Here is a 22,904-nt window from a genome sequence, read left to right as displayed (position 1 = left end):
TATGTTTGGCTATATGCAGGAAGTGGTCATAATCCACATCATGGCGGAAGTATAGAAGTTACAAAAGCTTGTCTGAGCCCAACTCAAGGCTTTCATGCATCTCAGGTCTTGCAATGTGTGACGTGGGAGTGACAAAAAAAAAGCAATGCCATTAGTGAAAACAATGTGACAGCTCTGTCCTTTGACAATTCCAACTCCTTGGAGTCTGTTGTCGCTCTCACGCTAGTATCAGCGCCCACCTGTGTCTATGTATGTACCTCCCTGGGGGGGTCGGCGAGATGGGGGGGGAGCGAGGGACGCCTTGCATCGGATTGTACAAGGCGCCCGCCGCCATCGGAGCCACAAAGCGGCCCCGGCTGCTCTGTTGTGGAGCCCTCGTCGCCTCTCTAATAATCTACCCAGCATGTGTTTATCTTTGTTGGACCAGGTTGCATGGGGGAGGCGGCCGAGAACAAGGAAGGCAAAAAGAAGCAGACGAGCTCCTGCCAGCTATGCAGCCAGAGTGTGAGTGTGAGGAGCAGCCCACAAATCTGGAGGGACTGCGATGGTGGCTTTTGTGCGTCGCCTTATGTGGTTTGATGGGAATTACGTGAATCGCGCTTTACTGATGCTGCCTACTCACCACATCTCATTGAACAATCATCAGCACTGCCATCAAAGATCAACTCGGGGGGTATTTATAGGAAGCATACGCCATGTTGGTTTTCCCTTCAATGCATCCAAAAAAGGCAGCTGTGCCAATTTGACTCACACTAAATCTAATTGCCTTCACCAGGGAGGGCTTTCATCTCCGTTTAGTCAGCAGGATTACACCAAAACTATTTCACCAATATACCAATACTTTGATGTCGGCAGCAGAGGACCCTTTGGTGCCATGAAGCGCCTGCTTTAAATGACATATTACTTAAATCTGTACAAAGCTGGTAAAAGTACTGTAAAAAAGGTTTTTTTTTGCATTTTGTCAGCAATTCTGACAAAATTAGTCTGGGTTCTGGGGACAACCACCACACATTACTACAGCTCTGAAAAATACACACATTCTACTTATTTGCATGCTTTGCGGATCTGCAAAAGAAAAGTGCAGAAACTGTTTTGAAAAAAAAAACAAAAAAAAACATTCCAACACGTCAGCCATTGGTTAAAATTAGTTGAAAGACAAAATACAGGTACATGCAGGAGGTGGGTGCCTATGAATTTGCAGAACTTAGTGGTAATACAATTTAAGATTAATTGGTTTACGGTTTCCTCTCACATCCAAAAACATGAATGTTAGGTTAATTGGTGACTCTAAATTGTCCATAGGTATGAATGTGAGTGTGAATGCTTGTTTGTCTATATGTGCTCTGTGATTGGCTGGCGACCAGTCCAGGGTGTACCCCGCCGGTCGCCCGAAGTCAGCTGGGATAGGCTCCAGCATGCCCCCGCGACCCTAAAGAGGAGAAGCGGGATAGAAAATGGATGGATGGATGGATGGTCTACTGAGACTGAGTGCCACGCTAGTTTGTTACCCACAAGGAATCTGTGTTTCCATTAACAACTGTTGGACTGGATTTCACCTGGAATGTGAACGAAACATGGCCAGGACCAAGGAAGAACTTGCTCTTTAACATTCTATTACCCACCTCGGGAAGTGGTGATGTTTGCTCTACTTAGTGCCATTCTACTTGTCAAAGGATGTCTCTCTCTGGTTTCGTTGTGACGACTGTGTCAGCGTTAACCTTGCCCTTATGGGATGTTTGCTGTTGTGTTATTTACAGTCCATCCCACTAGGAAGTGTCACTATTATCACAAACCCACAGAGAAACATAAGGTTCACGACTTATTGGTGGAGGGTGTTGATTGAGCGAAGAATTGTGGTGCAACATGAAAAGAACAGCTAATTAGTTATTTACAGACACTGAGACCCGCCTAAGGTCAAAGCATCTCTCCCACAACTTTAATGAAGAAATCCACCCTGACATGTGGAGAGATTCATGGGAGCCCTGAGTGACGAGGGGCTTCATGAACCACTGCAACACCACATCACATGTCTCCACTATGCCCTTTTGACTGTGGTTTTACTTTCGTTATTGCCAGTAGTTCAAACGTGATTGCACGCCTTTAACAAAAAGAAAATGATTTTCCAGATTTTCTACCGTTCAGACCCCCCGTAGGTGTAATGGTTTTCACAAAGTACTGTATGTGTCTTTTTAGTGCAGGGGTGTCCAAAGTGTGACCCGAGGGCAATTTGCGGCCTGCGGCTGTTTTGTATTGGCCTGCGGTAGATTCTAAAAATATAATTAAACAAGAAAAATATGTAATTAGTATTTAATTACACTATTTTATTAAATTAAAAAAAATATGTTTTTAATGTTGTAATATTGTAACAAACAAACAAAGCAAAGTTGTTAGTTTTAGAAAACTAGGTTGTGGAAAAATGTATACTGTTACCACAATGAAGTCACAATATGGGAATAAAGCCATAATTACGAGAACAAAGTTTACAAAAATACATTTGAAATAGTTGGGAAATTTAAAAGCGCAACAGCAGAAATGGGGAAAAAAACTGCTGTATTTTTATGAGAATAAAGTCAAAATATTAACAGAAAACTGCGATTTGCTGGCGACCAGTCCAGGGTGCACCACGCCTCTCGCCCGAAGTCAGCTAGGATTGGCTCCAGCATACCCCCGCAACCCTAGTGAGGACAAGCGCCATAGAAGATGGATGGATGGATGGATTAACAGAAAAAAGTTGTATTCTAACACGAAAAAAAGTTAGAGAGAGAATGAACTCGTAATATCAATTAGGAAAAATCATTCATCAGTCATTTTAGTAGCGTAGAGTTGAAATATTAATGAAAAAATATTTAATTTTATTTTAAAAAATTGAAAAATATTTTTTTTTAAAGAAGAAAGTTGACACATTTGGGAAAGAAAACAGCAAAAAAGAGCAAAGGCCAAACTAATAAAATTCTATTTATTTATATGGCGCCAAATCACAACAGCAGTTATCAGTTATCATCACCAACTGAAGCCCACACGAGCAATCACTTGGCAAAACAGGCGAGGAAAAACTCCGTCTGGGGAAGAAACCTTGAACAGAACCCAGGCTCTGTGGGGCGGCCGTCTGTTTTGACCGGTTGGGTTAAGATATAAAAATAGAGGAATAGATGGTAACAAGTTTAGTCTTAATCCAAGGAACATAGAGGAGTGTTTCTGATACATATCTGACAATATACTGTATTTACATATACTAATAATAGGGCTTTTCACCTACAGTCATGGAAACAATGATTAGACCATCCTTGTTTCTTCAATTTCTTGTTCATTTTAATGCCTGATACACCCAAAGGTACCTTTGTTTCGACAAAAATAACAATGACAACAAAAATAGCTCACAAGAGTGACTTTTTTTTGGCAGTACAATGCTACTGTATAGCTATTCATGTAAGAACATAAGTGATTTTGGTTATTATCAAGAAAACCATGGAAGTTGCTGGATATCAGCTCTTAAATTAAACTCGTATGAGCTATATTTGTTATCATTATATTTGTCCAAGGCCGCACGGTGGTCTAGTGGTTAGCACGTTGACCAACACAGTAACAGCTTGGAGATCGGGAAGACCTGGGTTTGATTCTCCCCTGGGCATTTCTGTGTGGAGTTTGCATGTTCTCCCCGTGTGCGTGTGGGTTTTCTCCGGGTACTCCGGGCTTCCTCCCACATTCCAAAAACATGCATGTGAGGTTAATTGGAGACTCTAAATTGTCCATAGGTATGAATGTGAGTGTGAATGGTTGTTTGTCTATATGTGCCCTGCGATTGGCTGGCGACCAGTCCAGGGTGTACCCCGCCTGTCGCCCGAAGTCAGCTGGGATAGGCTCCAGCATACCCCCGCGACCGTAATGAGGCAGAAGCGGTATAGAAAATGATTGGATGGATATTTGTCCAAACAAATGTACCTTTAGTTGTACCAGGCATTAAAAATGGATCGATAAACGGAAGAAACAAGAGTGGTCTAATCATCTTGTCAATGACTGTATATCACAAAGCTGATATAAAGTGTTTTAAAAATATATATAACTTCTTAGAATATCTACACATGTTGCTTTACAAAATATCAAAGGGACCCTTGCATCTCCCCTGGATCGTAATATGCAGTCAACAATGACCTCCTGCATTAACTTGCTTCTGTTGGCCACATAAGGAAACACATTTTATCCAAGGAGAGTGACGGCAGAGACATTTTTTATCCAAAAATAAGGGCTGAGACACGTTTTATCCAAGAGGAGACTGAGGGCAGCAAGCAAAACGAGCACTGCAGCAAAGTCGATATTGTGCAGTGTAATACCCTAGCATCCAGAGCTGAGGAACATCAAAAGAGTTTGCTAACATTAGCAATGTAGCTAACAACTCTGCACATGAACACATTCTCAAAACTCCATTGCAAAACTCCATGCAGGCAAGTGATTTTGCCTGAAATTAAAATCAAAGCATATCAATCCTCTCAGGTTAATTGTTCTTACACACTACATTTGCGGCCAAAGGAATGGGATGGATTGGCTGGGAATGCCTGTGGGTTGGGGAAACTTTAATTAGCTGGTTTTACCTCAGCTGGAGAAGGATTGGTGGTAAGTCAGGAGGTGAGAAGAAAGGTCAAGGAGAAGCAGGAGCACTTTAATGCAAATCTGTGCATACAAAGTGTAATTTGTCTAGTCTTTAAAACTCCCCTACTTAACAATCAGCGGCCGTGGCTGCACGGTTACTGCTTTCCATGCAGCAAATCATTTATTCATGGAACCGGTCAGCACTCACCAAATGTGGGCTCATATTTCAGTGTAAATGATGATACCAGTGCTGGAAACCACTGGAAAGGGTGCTTATAGTGTGTGTGTGCGTGTGTGTGTGTGTGTGTGTATATATATAATATATATATATATATATATATATATATATATATATAGAGAGAGAGAGAGAGAGAGAGAGAGAGGAAAAAAAAATACCTACATTGACTGGCAACTAGTGTTGCGGTTGAGATTTGTCTCAACCAGTTTTTGGTGGGTCTTGTCTGGCAATGAACAGCATTTTCACTCTCTTGGATCAGAATCAAACATGGAGGACCCTGGATTAATATGCAAGATCAGGGAAGACCAAACCTGGTCACATTTTGTAGATTTCTAAGAAGTGTGCCGTACAAGTCTCGTTTATGCCGTGTTGACTACAACACTATTTTCTACATGTTTATTTGCGGGGCAAAAGATCAGCATCACAGCAAAATATTGCTCCACCTTTAACTTCAAGACTTCTCCCACACTTCCGCAAAAAGTTGTGCTCGAAAAAGTGGATTGTGGAGGCAACAAAATACGGTCAAAGGGACAAAATCTGCAAGACAAGCCCCTGAAGGCATCTGCACATCAACAATACTACCTTGGAAGTTAATCTATTTTACTTAGGAGGAGGTTGCAAGAAGGAAAACAACAAGACAACTAGTCTTGTAGACCATGAAGTGCACATGCATACTGTAGATACTGCAAATAGACAATGATCAGGGAAAAAGGCAAGGTGCTGATAGCAAAGCAGAGACGGAAATAAAGATACCAGGAATGGGGAAAAGTAAGCACTGGGGAAGTGAATATAAATAAAAGAATAAAGGTAGGGGAGAAAAACCTAGAAGCCAACTGGCAGTGTTGTTCCTAAAGGCAAGCTGGGGGTTTGTTTATTGCGGATATAAAAAAAAAGATTGTGACATGTTCTTGGACTGGAGTTTTGCTGTACTCAATCTCCTTCACAAAGACTACTTTCATCCTCTCAAAATGACTTGGCTGACTACTGTACTCGTCATTACCCACAATGTTTTCAAATAATAAGCCGCTCTCCATAACAGATACATGGTAGTGATAAGAAAAAGATATGACTTTTACAGAGCCAAAAGACGCCCTGCAATGTATCATTCAAGACAATAACAAGGCATTATCATATTGCTAGCATAGCATTGCACAAACGCACTAACGAGGAAGGTTGGTAACATTTGCAAAACATGCTGAACAGCAACAAATTCAACCAGGAACTCGAAGAGCATAGCAGGAAAAAGAGTCCAGTCTCAAGAGTCTAAAATTGCAGTAGGTCATTAACTAGTATTCTTTAGTAGGTCCTTAAAAACAGCAAAGTGATCATATGTTGTTGAGAATTTTTGACTAGTATTCTGCAGTAGGTCCTTAAAAAGAGCAGAACACACCGGCCATATGGAGGCCCTTTGACTCGTGTTTTTGCCAGAAATCCTTAAAAACAGCAGAGCGATCCTGTGTTATAGAGGAGCTCCGACTAGCATTTCTGCAGTAGGTCCTTAAAAACAGCAGTGCGGTCTGGTCCTACAGAGCCATTTTTGAATAGCATTTTTAACAGGATTTGTTTAAAAAACAGCAGAGCAATTTTGTGTCATAGAGGATCTTTGACTAATATTTCCCCAGTAGGTCCTTAAAAACAGCAGAGCGGTCCGGCCAGATAGATGATTTTGAAACAGCACAGCACTCTTGTGCTAGACAGGATCTGTGAATAGCTTTGTTTGCAGTAGGGCATGAAAAACAGCAGTGTGGCCCATCATACTGAGGATCTTTGACTCGTGTTTTTGCAGGAGACTCATTAAAAACAGCAGAGTAATCCTGTGTTATAGAGCATCTTTGACCAGTATTTCTGCAGTCGGTCCTTAAACACAGCACAGCAGTCTGGTCATATACTGTAGAGGATCTTTGACTGGCATTTGTTTTGCATTCAGTCCTTTCATGTTATAACATGACTTTACAAAACAGTTTCGTAACAGTGTATGCGGGAGAAAACAGATCACTGTATGGGAAAAAAAAAAAAAAAAATCATCACTAAATGTATCGTGACAATACACATGATTGTGGTTCTATCACGGCTTGGGCAAAATTGGACTCTCCGAGTTACTTAAACATCTTCACAATTCCAGCGTTTCCGGCCTGTACAATTTCCCCTCAGTCAAGCCCCTTGTTTGTTTTGTTCTTTTTCAGGGTGACTGTGAATCACCGTCTGTAATGACATGGCTCTGTCCACCTTACTTGGTGCTTTGAAAAGTCATGATTGGTTATATTCAAAGGAGCCCCATCCCGGCCACTCCAGACTGATTGTTTACCCATCCAGCAGGTGACATCATGGTTGTCCCCCTCTCTTCTTCGCCCCAACAATACCCCCTCCTGTCTCCCCTCTATCCCAACCTTGTCGCCACAAACCAATTCTAGCAAAGAGGCTCCAACACAAATCAAAGCTAATACCATGTAGCAAACTCTCTTGTTTCTGCCTGTGCGTCTGGCAACGGTGCTGGCCACGAGAGAAATAGGGCTTATGTGCACATTCTGATAGGTATGGAAATCATGCACTTCTAGAGAGGTCATTGGTCAACAACAAGGGGAAGCCGGGATATTGAAGTAGCATGAAGGTAATAGTTGATGGTGGCCAATAACAATGTAGCAGAAGGATGTGTGGAAGAACAAGGAAGACTAAATAAAACACAAATTAAATAAAACTAAAATATTAAACTGCTACTAATGCTGGAACACAACCACACAATACTAAAATCGGAAAATATAAGCACTTAATTATGGACTACAAAACTTCACAAATAAGTTGACTATGCAACTTTTAAAAATGCCATGTTCTACAATACAAATCTATTTTAAATCCAAAGAGCTTGAACTCCTAAATTAAAGGGGTTAAGGAATATATTGATAAGCAAATATATGAATAAGAAAATCAATAACCACAATAAGCAATGGTACCTCGGTTTTCTTTATTAATTTGTTCCAAAAGGTCAAGGTAAATCAGACCATATGAAACCAAGGCAATTTTTCCCAAAGGAATGAATATAAATCCAATTAATCCCTTTCAGACAGTCAAACATATTAACAAAAAAATGCATTTTATAGAGAATAACTATAGTTGTACATCAATAAATAATACCATGTATAATATAGTGTACAAAATAATGTATATAATGTAATGTAACATAATTATAAACGGCAAATGGATGTAACTTATTGTTGAAGCAGCCTTCCCATACATCCTGGAGAGTTCAAATCCAATACCGTTTGTCACCGTCTTTATCAAATCGCTGAAAGTTGCAACTTTCTTTGGCCCCATGGTGGGTTATTTAGCAGTCACACTAAAATAAAATAGTGATAGTGAGTCAGCAACACGTAGGGTGCTTTGTTTGGGCACTCAATTTTGCGGAACGATACAGTATAGGGCAAAGAGACTAGTTTGTTACGTGCAATACTGTACAAAGATGCAAACTTTTGGATTTTTTTTTTTTTTTTTTTACAAAATCTCAATCATACGAAAACTGTGGTGTATGAAAACTGAGGTTTGGCTTACCACTATTTTTGTTAATTTATTATATTTATAACGGCATATTTCTTTGTCATAAGTTGTTTCTTTATATTTCAGTCTTTTTTTTATCACGAAATTTGGATATGCATGTATTTTAATGGACAGAGACAATGCATACATCGTGTTAGTGTTTTACTATCAGTACAAAAACCAGTGATGAAAACTGTCTCTCCTGCTGAATCACTCTACTGTCTAATGTGATGCTTGGCTCTATAAAAATGAATGAATTTGTGGAATAGTTGACACTTTATTTGCCTACAACCCACTCCTTTGACTTGCAACAGACCGATGACACTGCAACTTTGCCAAAACTTCACTTCTCCCTTCCTTCCAGGCATCACTCAAAAGTGGTCAATCCCACGCAGCAGGCAGTACATCCATCAAGTATTTCCTATGCAGAACGCTCTTGTACTCTAGATTAGACATGCAGTCCATAGTCTGCTGTCTGGGACCATCGGGAAGGGAAGTTAATGAAGCTGCACTTGTTTTAAATCTGCGATGCTCTGGTGACATTGTCGACTTTTTAACAGGCGAGCTTCATTGTTAATAAGCATCAAATACTAAATCAATTAGAGTGCAATGTAAACATCGAAGGCAGTGGGTGATCTACAGGTAGAAGCACGTGAATATAGCCTTTCAAACTAAATACCACATGTGAATAAAACATAACTGTTGTCTTTTTATGCCACGTGTTATATATGCTGGCATTATTATAAATGTCATAAAATGGTAATGGAGAGGGATGTACACCAATATAAAAAAGACCTAGGACAAATGTAAATGTAACATTTATGTCTCATAACACATCATGTTACTCTGCAACACACTGACCATGACTTCCTTTCATGTGGCACAATTACATGTCAAGTTTAATACAAAAAAAAAAAACTGTGTTAACTATGTTGCACTACAGTACTCCTCAGTCTCCACTTTGCTGAAGAACACCTTTTTCTAGATGCCCTTCATCTCGTCTCAAATAAAAATGTCTCTTTACCGTGTCTGTTTCGACTAATGGGTCAATGCAGGTTGCATCATTTAGCAATGCGCTATTTAGGCTACGTTCACACTGCATGGTATGATGCCCAATTGTTAAATTCCGATTTTTTATGTCGTACACATTACCAAAAAAATGCGACATGCCAATGTGAACGCAAAGCATCCGGGAGGTGACGTGCATGCGCAAAAGCACAACGTCACACGCATATCCGTGTGTTGACGGAAGTAAAGATTACGGTAGCGCGCGCACTAATCGGCACGTTTGTGGTTGCTGCGCAGCAGATAAAGAAGAAAGAGTGTAAGCATTTTGGCTATGGCAGTTTGTGGAGAACTTGCTGCGATGTCTGTTCCGAGGAGCGTGTGTGTGGCAGGAACCATGAGATGCTTCACTGACGCTTTTAAAAAATAATTTTCAAATGACAAGAAGAGGTTTTGCCTACATCGGTGAGTATCTTGATCAAAGTCTCGGTAAGCCCTGCATTACACGTCTTTGATGACGTATAGGTCGGATATATGCGACATGACAGACAGGTACTGTGTCTTCGTCCGCTGTGGAACACATACACGACAATGGACAGCACGCAGGGATGTGACAGGAGAGGAAGTAACGCACAGCGATTGAGAGGTCTGACTTTTTTTGGGCAATGGTTTTGTGACGCAAATGTATTATTCTTTTGAACCCATATTGTTTTGAGAAGCAAAACTCTTTACTTAAGTGGCCCCACCAGCTAACCGGAACCACGTTCCTCATCATCGACATCCGACCAGAGCTCGGCTCATGGGACCAATTCGGGGGTATGTCACTGTTGATGCACTACATTGCTGATGGGGATGTCATACAACTTCATGTCAAAAAATGCCAACTATAACTTTAAGTATGTTCGGTACAAACTACAGTGCCCTCCAGAGGGATTCACACCTTTATTTTTGCTGTAGACTGGAAACATTTGGGTTGCACAACTTAGAAGATAGCAGTATTGTGAATGACAGGTTTTTGGCCCAGTTGTGTCCTATTGCATTCAATCAATAAATAGCACTGAATGTGTACGCTCTGCTTCAGATTGGGCAGGATAGGTTTTGGCTGTGCAGACTGCATTTAGAGGTGAAAACAACATGAAAACAAGAAATTCTGACTCTGCGAGAAGACGAAAAATCAATCACAACCATTCCACATTACACATAACCTGTACAATCATTTGGAAGAAGAAAGAAACCATTGGTGTGCAAAGGAACAGACGTCAAACATGGACACCAAGAAGGCAGGTGATGACAGAAACACTGTGACAGATGTAAAGAAAGACTTTAAAACTATATATCCAACACGGTTTGTTAACCAGTGCCCAAAGAACAAAGACATATACGGGGGTTACTTATTTCTAAAGAGGCAGATTTTGATGAGTGAATTAGAGCAGCTTCAGGTTTTGCAGACTCAGGAGGCTGTCGGCAGCAGGTATCAAAGGCAGCTAATATTCAGAGGGCCAAAGTTAAAGTGCACTGTGAACGCCAGAATGGCTCTCATCTGAGAGGAGAAGATTAAAATCAGTGGGACATCACAGCAAGGCAATATGAAGCTGGAATGAGAGCAAATCCCTCCCTCGCTTTCTTTTTCCCCCTCACACACACACACACACACACACATACAGTATAATATCATCTCTGACTATAAAGCAATTACTTGTCATTAATATTTAAGAGCCCAATCTCCATTCATATGTGATATATTAATAATGTGCAGCGATGAGCAGACTTGAGAAGTGACCAGTGAGATAATCACAGCACCCCCCCTAACAGAGAGAAATGAACATCAGGCTGTTTTGTGTTTTATTGAGACAAATGTCCCCTTGCCTATGCCAGCAATTAATGGCCTCTCGTCCAAAATGGGGAAAATGCTACCATTTGGGCTCTATTGTTTTTTTTTGGTTTTTTTTTTCTCATGCGATAAAAAGAACGTCTGGAAATAACAATAGGCGTTTAATCCAGAGTCCATGATTTACTGGTTGGAGTCTTCAGGTCTTCAGCCATCAAAATAATTAAGCCAAGGGAATAGGCGATCCCTCAGCACCGTGGGAGACACTTGACAGAATGACTATGTGCTAAAATGCCAATGGTGATCTTGTTTGTGCGAAACGTCTGCGGTTAAACAATGAGCTCGACTGAGAGAGAGCAAGAACGAACAGACATTTCTCTTGTATATAAGCCTGGAATGGACTTCAGACAGACACCACCATGCCCAAACAGTTCGTTGTAAGCTTTGTAAGACGATGGAAGACAAAGAAAATGACAGCGGCAGAGAAAGGAAAGGACCAAGGCACAAATTTCACACTGTTTGTAAAAGTAGCCTTTGTTTCTTGAATCAGGGGGCAAAGTCCACCCAGCAACTTTCTGGCTTCTGAGGTCGGATCAAAGCTGGAAACAGATGTTGGAACACCAGGGTATTCCACAATGCCCACCAGGACTGAGTTGTGAAGTTTAACACCCAAAACTCATAGATGTGTTTTTGTGCGAAAGACACACATTCACAGCAATAACTCACTTAGCTGTGTTCTGTGTAAAAGGCATTGGGGAATACATTCCAGTTGTACTAATATTACAGACACTTGAGTTTTGCTGGATCTCTGTGTGAACCAGTCAATGTTCTGTATGAATGTTCTGAAGGAGGGTAAGAAGTCACCCGGCAATTGTCTGGCTTTTGAGGTAGTGCCAGAGCCGGGACAGGGTATTCCACAATGCCCAATGGGACCGGGTTATGAAGTTTAACACACCAAACTTTTTTTTTGTGTGTATGTTTTTTGTGGGGTTTTTTCATAGGTTTCTGTGTGAAAGCCACACAGTTCAACAATATCTCTCTTAGCTGTGTTCTGTATAAAAGGCATGTGAGAATAAATCCCACATCGAGTACTATTACAGGTCTGAAGCTTGAACTGTTCTGGATCTCTGTGTGAAAGAGGCAAGGCGGTTATGGCAGTATCTACAGTATGTACAATACCAGGCACAGGTGACTACATGCCTACTGGTGCAGCTTTGGTGCGACTACTTTGCTGGACCTCTGTGTGAATGATGTGTTATGGGACGCACTCAACTCCCTTCCAGAGAATTCGAGACGGAACATCCAGCACAACCTGCTGTGTAAAATGACAGCAGTATGCATCCAAGTATGATAAAAGCATTGTGTAACAAGAGGATGCTGAGCTTGTCTTAAGATGGCAGGGAGCAGCAATTTATGCTGTTAATGAATATAACGGTTTAAACAAATGACCACATTTCAAGTGGTAAATGTTTGTTTATAAGTCTGTGGAGTTATAGGAGCTCCATGTTAGTTTTTGTTGTATCCCCCCCCACCCCCGAGTGTGAGGTTGCTGAGCGTCATGTGTGGTACCATACCATGCTTGAGTGTCTTTGATCTGATGGCCCGGTCAGCTCTGATGTTAACAGAGTTATTAGGAGGCTTATTAGGGAGGGTCTGAGATCCAGCTTAACCCCCTCCCCCCCCACTGATTCCATTATTACTGCCATTCTGCCAGGGTCATTACAGTTCCTGCAGCTGGGGCTGCAGCAGGGATTGAGACTCTGCTGGTGCCACTAAGGCTCGATGTGGTTGTGATGGTGGGGGTGTCAGTGCGAAGAGAATGATAGAAGGATTTGATCTGATGCAAGGGGAGGAGAAGGGAACCATGGCTGCAAAGCTGGACTCATGGAGTCATTACCTTCCAAGAGACGTTGCATATTAGGGATTGGCATTCAAAGAAATTGAATGCTAACAGGCAGACAGTGAGATAAATAGATAGATACTGTAGCTAGATTAGATAGATACATTTCCAAAAAATCACCATTCTGGGGAACCTCACTCCATTCACATCCCATCCCCTGGGTATATTATGGAAATACGATTTTTCAAACAAATATTTAAGTCAAGTAAACAAAAATATTAAAAAAACAAAAACAGCAAAATAGGCAGGCCAGAAAAGCAAGGGTAACCTGAGGTTCAGCTCTACATTGCTTTGAATTCAACTTAAAAGCCTTATGTAAAAAAATGCATAAACTTTAGTCTACTGACTCTGATAATGAGAAACATGAGCATGTCAACAGATATAAGCATCTAAAACCCACTAAAGTCACCATCTTGGAAACCTCACACCATGCACTCTCCTACTTTTGCGTACGCCAGCTAGATACGCCCACTCTGATGTTGTGTACAAGCACACGCCACCTTGCAACAAAATATACTCTTGTTGTTTTGTAAAAGTCAGCAATTGAAAGCTGTGAAAACACACTGATGACTTACTAACTTCACCATCCAGGGAAGCCTCACTCCATTCACGCCCCACCGGGGGAAAACGTTGCTTCCTGTCTAATGTCATTAGCAGTTAACTTAATACAACTTACATGTGCTCTCTGTTGGCAGCTACCAACTAGTGCAATCTATCAGTGGTCTACCATTGCTTCAAGACATAGCAAACACACAACATAACATCACTGATCAATCAAACATTCGCTTCAACGATGAAAAATTCGAATATTTATCACGGCCAACCCGAATGCAGGCGAGAGCGCCGCAGTCACAATATGAGCCGTACACTAAAGAAGACATAAAGCTGCCAGTTCCAAAGCACAACAATGAATGAACTATATGAGCCCAGTCTGCCAATACAGCTGTTTAGCGTCTGGAGAATTTACAGCGACGTGGGAGCGGATTAATGATGTTTGCAAGACGGATGGAAGAATACAAATAGCCTGGTGGTGGTGACACTATGGGGGTGGTGGCAGATAAGAAAATTTGGGAAATTGTTGACAGCTAAAGCGTGTTTACATGTCGCCATTGCACGACCTGGCCCAAACCAAAGAGAGTATTTCAAGCAGGTGAGTACAGATCTGACAAGGACAGTCTCGACTCCTACATGAATTATGCATTATTGTGTTTGAAGGTGGTAGGGGGTGGAGGATGAAATGTGCCTGGTAACATCAACAAGCCCCCTTAATGAAGGCCTAAAGTGTGAGGGGATGTATTTATGGCTACAACCTCACTGGCATCCCTAAAAGCTAGTATATAATCAATAGTCATTATTGCCAAACACGCATAATGAATACACAAGAGTTTCATTCCCCTTGTGTTATTCTTTGTATATTGAAAACCACAGTGTCTGATTCATTCATTCATTTAATTATTATTTTTAAATTACGATGATGCGTTATTTATTATCCATCATATACAGGACTATGTATGTATGTGCATTAGAAATATTCATATCATGTTTCTGAGTTTGATTTTTGATATACTTTATTTATTCATTATACAGCGTTAGTTGTCGTTGTTTTAATAAATTGTAATTGATTATTTTATTAAGATATCCCCAAACCATATTAGAACATATGCATAAAGCAGTGGTTCTCAATTATTTTGAGAAAATAAATACCATTGAGAACCAGTAGTATTTATGTTTTTATTTACCTGTATAAGCTACTGTATGAGTCGCTGGCACCAGCATTGTTCAAGCATGAATAAAGATGCTAACAGACCTACCACCCTTGAAGAAATGTAAGTATACAGTAGTATAATGTGTAGCCCCCCCTGCCTCTCATGCCCCCTCTGGGGTGCCCACACCACTATTTGAGAAGCACTGGCATAAAGTCGGGACTTGGATGGGCAGCTTCCTTGACATACACTCCTGATCAAACAGTTGAAAAATTGCAACACTTTGCATTTTGCATTGTTGGAACTTAAAAAGGTTCAATGTAGAGTTTCAAAATGCAATAATAAATGGGAGTCAGACTAAAACATTTTTTTGAGTAAGCAATTGATTGCAAACAAGCATTAAAGTGAAATTAGGCTGTTCATCAGCTGATCAGACATTTAAGACCACAGCCTTCAAAAGCCAAAATCTTGGCAAAAAGGTGGATTCAATGTCATTTTCTGTCAGGTATTCACACTGAAGATACTTGATCTCTTGAAGGCAAAGGCAAAAAAGCAGTCGGATTGTTGAGCTGCATAAGCAAGACCTCTCGCAGTGTGCCATTGCTGCTGAGGTTGGACGCAGTTACTACAGTTACTTGAAAACATCCTGAGAGTTATGGAACAAAAAAGTTAAGTAAAAGACCCCAAAAAAATGTCACCGGTCCTGAGCCAGAGGATTGGGTTGGTGTCTTTCAAGGCCTTGTCACCTTCTTCGCCACAAAAATTGGAGTTTGCGCAAGAGCACCATACATGGGACACTGAAAGGTAGAAGGAAGTTTTACAAAAATTTAACCTTGACGGTCCTGATGACGCCCAAAGTAAGTGGCATGACAAGGAGAGGAGCTTTTTCCATCAATGGAACAATGGCGCTCCAGGTTGTGCAGGGGCGTCAAAAGACAGCTGGCTATGTGGAGATGTTGCAGGGGGCATCCGTCATGACTGACGGCACTCGTCTGTGTAGTAATGACTGGCTTTTTCAACAGGACAACGCTGCAGTTCGCAATGCCCGCTTGACAAAGGACTTCTTCCAGAGGAATAGCCTTACTCTTTTGGACCATCCTGTGTGTTCCCCGATCAAAATCTAATTGAGAACATTTGGAGATAGATGGCAAGAGAAGTTCCAATAATGGACGTCAGTTCCAGGCAGTGGATGTCCTCCATGAAGCCATCTTCAGCACCTGGAGCAACATTCCCACTAGCCTCTTGGAAACATCGGCATCAAGCATGCCCAAACCAATTTTTGAGGTGATCAACAAGAATGGAGCAGCTACTGTACTGATTACTTTTTTTCGTATTTGGGGGGTGGTGGGGGTGTTTGTGACAGGGTCTTAGGTTTTTCATCAGCTGATGAACAGCCTAGTTCAGTTTAATGGTTGTTTGCAATAAATTGCTTACTCAAAAATGTTTTTTTTTTCTCACTTCCATTTCTTCTTTTTGCATTTTGAAGCTCCACTTAGAGCCTCCATACGGTTCAACAGTGCAAAATTTCAACTGGTCGTAAAATTCTGATCAAGAGTGTAGTAGTATGATTAAGTCAAACATTTCAAACTAAAATTATCTCTGCTGGTTTGACTATGAAAGTTATATTCGACTACAATGATCAGCTTACATTTGACGAAAAGCTTCTAAAATATACTTTTGAAGAGTTTCATTGGCACATGCACTGAGCAAGAGAGCATAGCAGAGATACAGCACTTGTCATGCATTTTGTCTTAATATTTGCTATCTCATTTTAACACTGAACCGCACCAGAGTCGACTTTGCAAGTCTCTCAAGCATTCTCGGCCCACACCAGGTACACACCAGGGTTCGCATGATCGCACTTGACCAAACGAACCATACTAGCAGACCAAACGCATAAGAGTTCTTTTGAACAGAACCAAACATAGCAAGTGTGATGTACCCTTATGAGGTTCAATAAAACTAAAACACAGCCATTGTTTCATCTTCACAAATGCTCAATATCGCAATTGTAAAAAAAAATAAACGAACAAACAACAAAAAAAAAAAACCTTGTGTGCAATTGATGTGAGCAACAGAGGAACGATTTTGGAAGAAAAAGGAGGGGGACTACAAAAGTTTACCCGCATCAATCTTATTCCAAATTGAACTGCAAAAGTTCCAGCTGAATGAATTGCCTTTCAAATGCAGCGGGCCATGGCAACACGCGTTCAATCCCGAAGTGAATCTGATTTGATCCCAAGAGCCGTGCACAAAGCGCAACCCCACTGATTGACAAAGCCACAAGAAGGGAGGAGGGTAAAAAGGGGGGAAAAGTCAATGAAGAAGAGTGTTAAGAAGCAAAAGCAGCAAAAGGGGAACAAACTTTCAATGGAAAAAAAACAAACACATTCAAGTCTAAGGCATGTTCTAAAAAGGAACAGTTGAGGCGTTGTACACAAGCTGAAAAGATCAGATGAGTGCCTGTGATAAAACTTATTGCGGTGGCCAGTCACAGTTTTCCTATCGCAAAACATTTCATGGTGTCAAAGGTGATCTTAACGATATGAAATGGAGTTTCACATACATTTATCTTACTCATAGAGGAACACATGACTCAGCCCGCTACAGATGATTGAGGCCACTCCGTGGACCAATTTGAAAAGCATGAAAAGGTCACAATTGAAGAGTGAAAACACTTATTGACAGTACTGAGACACTCAACAGCCACAAGCTATCAGTAATATCTGAGATCAGGGAGAAGGGGTACAATTAAATAAGCTCTTCTTCTTTCTACTCCTTTTCAGACATGACAAATTGCACAAGGACCAAGATATGATGTTCATTAATGTAACTTGTTAGCAAACTTGCTAACGAACTTTATTTTTTGTTTGATAAACTGAAACCGTGGCCATTATCAAATTAATACAAATAAATATAAAATATATACACTACCAGTCAAAAGTTTGGATACACTTACCCATGCTGTTGAATGAAAAGGTGTGTCTAAACTTTTGACAGGTACATTATTATTATTATTATTATTATTATTATTATTATTATTATTATTATTACTATCTATTGATCCATTTTATATGCCGCTTATCCTCATTAAAGGTCGCGGGGTATGCTGGAGCCTATCCCGGCCAACTTCGGGCGAGAGGAGGAGTACACCCTGAACAACTGTAGACTAACAACCATTCACAATCACTTTCATACATACGGACAATTTAGAGTTAACCTAACATGCATGTTTTTGGAATGTGGGAGGAAACCGGAGTACCCGGAGAATAATATTAATTATTATTATTATCATGATTATTATAGTTTACAATGAAACTACAGTTTTTGTTTTAGCAGATAATTCATTGCATTTACTTGATGATGTATTTTAAATTCATAGTGTTGTAATAAACGAGTTTTTTTGCCAAAAGTCAGACTATATGGCAAAAAAAAAAATGCATCCACTGAGAAGATTAAAAAATATTCTAACAATATAGCATGCATCATTTGGCAAGCTTACATTTGCAAATATTGTCTGATTTGTTTCCTGTTACCTTTGTAAGAAGAATAAGATCACGTGGATAAAATGCTAAATCATGTGTGTCTTCTTAATTTCATGCACATATTGATGATGCAAAAATGATCCAATTGGATTAAAATGCATTACTTTTTATAAGAAATTGGCACGTTAACTAATTAAGATGACAGCAATCTGCTCATTGTTGATGACACGATATGTTTGCAAGGAAAATAAAAGATGAGAATTTTAAATGAACAAATTTGCTGATGAATGTCACTTTATGATAAGTTGATTCTCATGATTCCATTTCCTGGAGAAACTCATTAAAAGGTGGCACACGCACTAAAACAGCAGGGAGGATGAGTTGTTTTTGAGACCGAGGTTGACAATAAAGATGAGAAAACTCAGGATTGTTACTGTGATTGTTCTCTGCTTTGTGCTGTAACCCTTGGAAATGTGGTGACAGCAGATGCTATTTTTTTGCACCATTAACTGAGGGCAGCTCTGCAGGGAAGGTATTTACACCTGCTTGCCTCATCCTTTGTGATACACACAACTTGGGCATTACTTATACCCTTTTGTCTAAGATGTGTTTTTTTTTTTTTTTTTTTTTTTTTTTTTTACCAGGAATGGAGAAAAAGAGCAACATCCTATTGAAAAAATTGCATATCCAATATTGAAGTCTGCGTTCTGCTGGTGAAATGAATGATGGCTGCAAGAAGCTGACATTACAATCAGTGATGGATAAAGACGTGATCTCTATTTATTTATTTTCCGCCAGAGCCATCCGTTGCATGCTCTCAGTGACGGTGAGTGGGATGGATATCAAACATTAAACAGCATTTTTTCATTCATGAGCAAATCATGTTGTGTTTTAACAATAGGCGGATAAGAGCTGATTCAGGGAACTCGCTGCAGGGGTAATTGATAGGGATCCAGCAAAGGTAACTCCCCGGGGAATGCTGGATGGTAAATTCTTACCATGCCAGCAGGAATGTGGCCTATCTATGGAACATTATTTTATTTTTTGTTTCCCCCCTTAAATATTTGAGACGTTTTGGGGGGCATTTAAAGTGGTTGTCAGGAAGATATGCTTTGTTATTGCACTTATGAAATGTTTTGTGTCCATCATTCCATTTGATTTTCATTAATAGTAGTTACAATTATGCACTAACATACACATTGTATGTATTTCTGCCAAGATACACATTAACGTCACAATGGCTTGCTACGATTATGTGCTCAAAACAAGTCCTACATACGCTTATCACCTGATTCAAATACCCTTGGGTGTCTAGGCATGTCTGCCCTTCATTGACTTTGTTCCTCACAAAAGGAGGAGCTCACCCCTCCCCTCGTATATGCGGTTTCCTATATTAACTCAAAGTTTAGCATGACTAGACATTTTCTTTACAAGCCGTCTGTTCAGGTTGCATTGATTTTTCTCCTTGCATACAAGTTTTATTAAACTGCACTTCTCATTATTCTCAAATAACTTGTCTCCTCTCTCAGCTATGGTGGCGCCAGCAGCACATTTCCCCATGACAGTGATGTTTCCGTAATAATTGGCACTGAGGATATTATGTTTTCGTTGGTTTGTTTCTTAGCAGCACTATGCAAGAATGATTTAACCAATTTCTCCAATACTTTGTGGGGTGGGAGCCAAGGTGGAAGCCATGACATACAGTATTTGGCTCAAGATGCAAGATTATTTCCAAAGGCTCTCAGTTGCTCAATGGTTTCTGAGCCTAAAAAATAAGCGTACATTTATGACACAACTACTACACCCAGCAAAGTTGCAGACCACAATGTTCTTATTATCCAGAATGTAAAAACTCATCAAATATCCCCATTTAATTGTTTAACTCTAATGATGATTTGAACTACATAAGAAAATGAAAGTGAAAATATAGTTCTCTTTGTATCATGCATCAACAAGTATCTTGCACAACAAGCAACAGACCCGATGTTGTTATAGAGCTAAAGAGCAAAATACAACACCACTCTTGAGTTCATTGTAAACAACAGTCCAGCAAGTGTAACATGCATGGATATCACACCAACAGCTAAACTTTTAAAGTGCAAGCAGAGGTAGATAAAGCTGCTGGTTGCTGACTACTCATGATAGTTCAAATGCAGCGACTGCCATCTTGTGTAGTTATTAAACAACAACAACAAAAAAACTACATCAGGAGGTTGGCCACAGCCACTGCTGTTAATGTCAGTCACAGTTTTCCTATCACAAAACATTTCATGGTGTCAAAGGTGATATAAACAACAACAAACAACGATATGAAATGGAGTTTCACATAAATGTATCTTACTCATAGAGCAACACATGACTCAGCCCGCTACAGATGATTGAAGCCACTCTGACGACCAATTTGAAAAGCATGAAAAGGTCATATTTGAAGAGTGAAAACACTTAGTGACACTATTGAGAAACTCAAATTGTACTCAGTTGTACAACACAGCAAAAAACTATCAGTAATGGCGAGAGATGAGATCATGGAGAAGGGGTAGAATTAAATAAGCTCTCCTCCTTTCTATTCCTTTTCAGAGGTAGATAAAGCTGTGGCTGCTGAGCGCTCAGGATGGTTCAAACGCCGCGACTGCCATTTTGTGTAGCTATTAAAAAAAACTAACAAAAACAAAACAAAACAAAAATACATCAGGAGCTCGGCCACAGCCACTGCTGCTAATGGCAATGTCGATCGACCCAGCACCAGTTACACACCGCATCACTTATTTGCTTTACTACAGAGACTCTGCGGTTGATAGACCACAGGCGTTAGTTACAAGGTATGATGATGGCCATTCCAAAGGAGGTTTCATCAACCACTGGCCTGGCATGCATACTACATAGTTTGAGTTGTTCTTGCAGGTCCATGTTGAGTCAAATCATTTTGAAGAACTTCTCAAACTTCTCCTGGTTTCCTAGTTTCTTTTCACACAGTTAAATATATTATACCAACGCTCCCAGTGTTAGAAAAACGGCTTTTGGCAGATAACCTCAGGAAAAATATGACTGGTCTCTGCTACGTCATTAAGCCTCACTACAAGCATTCTTTTCAGACTTCTCTCTCTGTGCCGTCGGTATTATGGCAGAAAATCACCTTGCGGGTGCCGGGGCAGAATTTTCATATTCATTCCATATACTGTAGCATAGCATATATAATTTGAAGACCTGGAGGCTGTGAGAAAGATGGAGCGAGCCGCTGCTGGTGTCCAAACAGAGATTGGGGTGTACAGTAGCGTATGTGTAAAAGCTGAAGGATAGTGTATAGTTATGTCCACACAGCCTGACAGACTGAGCTCACATTTGACTGTTCAGCACTTGACAGGGCTTGAACTTTTCCCTGCACTGCTGCAAGAATTAGCGGGGTGTACAACGCACACAATGTCAGAGAAATGGATAACGCTCACAAAGCCATGAGTTTAGTCAGAAGGGTGGGGGGGATGTGTCCAGTGCTTCCACATACACAAGTCCATACATACACAAACCCTCTCTGTCCAGTTTGTCTTATTCATCAGCAAGTTTAGGAAGTCTTGGTGAAACAAGGGTGGGGGGAAAGAACTTCCCCGATGGAGGATTGGTTTACTGGAGTGGAAAAGGCGAGAAACAAACCAAGCATAGCGGCACTTGGGTCAAACATATCCCTTTCTGAGCGCCTACACAAATGCAGATTGGAAGAAAAAAAAAAAAAAAAAAAAAAAAAACGACTCAGCAACAAAGAGCTGGAAAAAAAACCCCAAAAAACAAAGTGCAGTTGCGTGCATTTCTAGCCCCGTGCCAGAAAAATCACATTAACACCCTGCAGCAGGAGCATTGTTATCCCTAATTGGCACAAAGCTACGCATTAAAGGCATACCAAGACTGTTGAAACCAGAGTTTGCTTTAAAGATAATTAATATTTCAGGGAGGGGAGGTGTCACCAGATGAAAGTGGCTTGGGATCTTTCCGCCAGGGAGGCTAAATGAAGAAGCGCCCTCTTACCTTTGGGGTTCCATATAGAAACGTTGAAAGATGATGTGACCACTTCGATGTTCTTCATTGTTTAATTATTAAACGCATGAAAAGCAGTCCTAATGCTAGGCAGTTCAATCTGTAAAGTGAAAGTCTTTTGTCTTTTCATTTTATTTGCGGAATATGCTGTAAACTATAAAAAATCAAATAAAAAAAAACAGGCTGCCACACTTTGGACACCCTTACCTTTGCTCTGCGACGAGAAGCAATGGGAGAGCTGAGCAAAGAGGTCGGGATTTTCAAACTTCTCTTCTTTCACTTTGATCCAGATGCAATTCTCCGCCATTTCCTGGGGCACTATCTGCAACAACACAAGGATTCCATTATCATCACCACAATCAGACAGCACAATTCCACCAAACTGCCACTCAAAAGGTTCTTCTCTCTCAAGAGAGTATGTGTATATGCGTGACTTCTTGGTACAGGTGCGGGAAACAAAGACAAAAACAGCTGAAGGGGAAAGTGTCAGGCACGGGGTGTCCAAACTTTTCCACTGTGGAGATGCAGGTTCCAATTTGATATTCTTCACATTTCATTTTTTTATGCTAAAATCAATCAAATAGCTTAACATCTATAATAGCGTTCTGTA

General features: G+C 40.5%; 1 protein-coding gene across 8 annotated transcripts in view; it reads right to left on the bottom strand.

Annotated features, from left to right (window-relative positions):
* diaph2 (diaphanous-related formin 2) overlaps positions 1 to 22,904 on the bottom strand; it is a 471,153-nt gene that overhangs the window by 260,989 nt on the left and 187,260 nt on the right. For all 8 annotated transcript variants that reach the window (XR_008572894.1, XR_008572895.1, XM_054792014.1 and 5 more), the window contains one exon: positions 22,502 to 22,616. Coding sequence is in view for 6 of the 8 variants with exons in the window: in XM_054792014.1 (XP_054647989.1) it covers positions 22,502 to 22,616 (115 nt within the window). In the remaining 2 variants the exon portion in view is untranslated. The remainder of the gene's footprint in view (positions 1 to 22,501; positions 22,617 to 22,904) is intronic.

This window comes from Dunckerocampus dactyliophorus, chromosome 11, assembly GCF_027744805.1.
Source record: "Dunckerocampus dactyliophorus isolate RoL2022-P2 chromosome 11, RoL_Ddac_1.1, whole genome shotgun sequence".
NCBI classification, from domain to species: domain Eukaryota; kingdom Metazoa; phylum Chordata; class Actinopteri; order Syngnathiformes; family Syngnathidae; genus Dunckerocampus; species Dunckerocampus dactyliophorus.
Note: the sequence above shows the minus strand (reverse complement) of the source record. Positions and strands in the feature narration are given on the sequence as shown.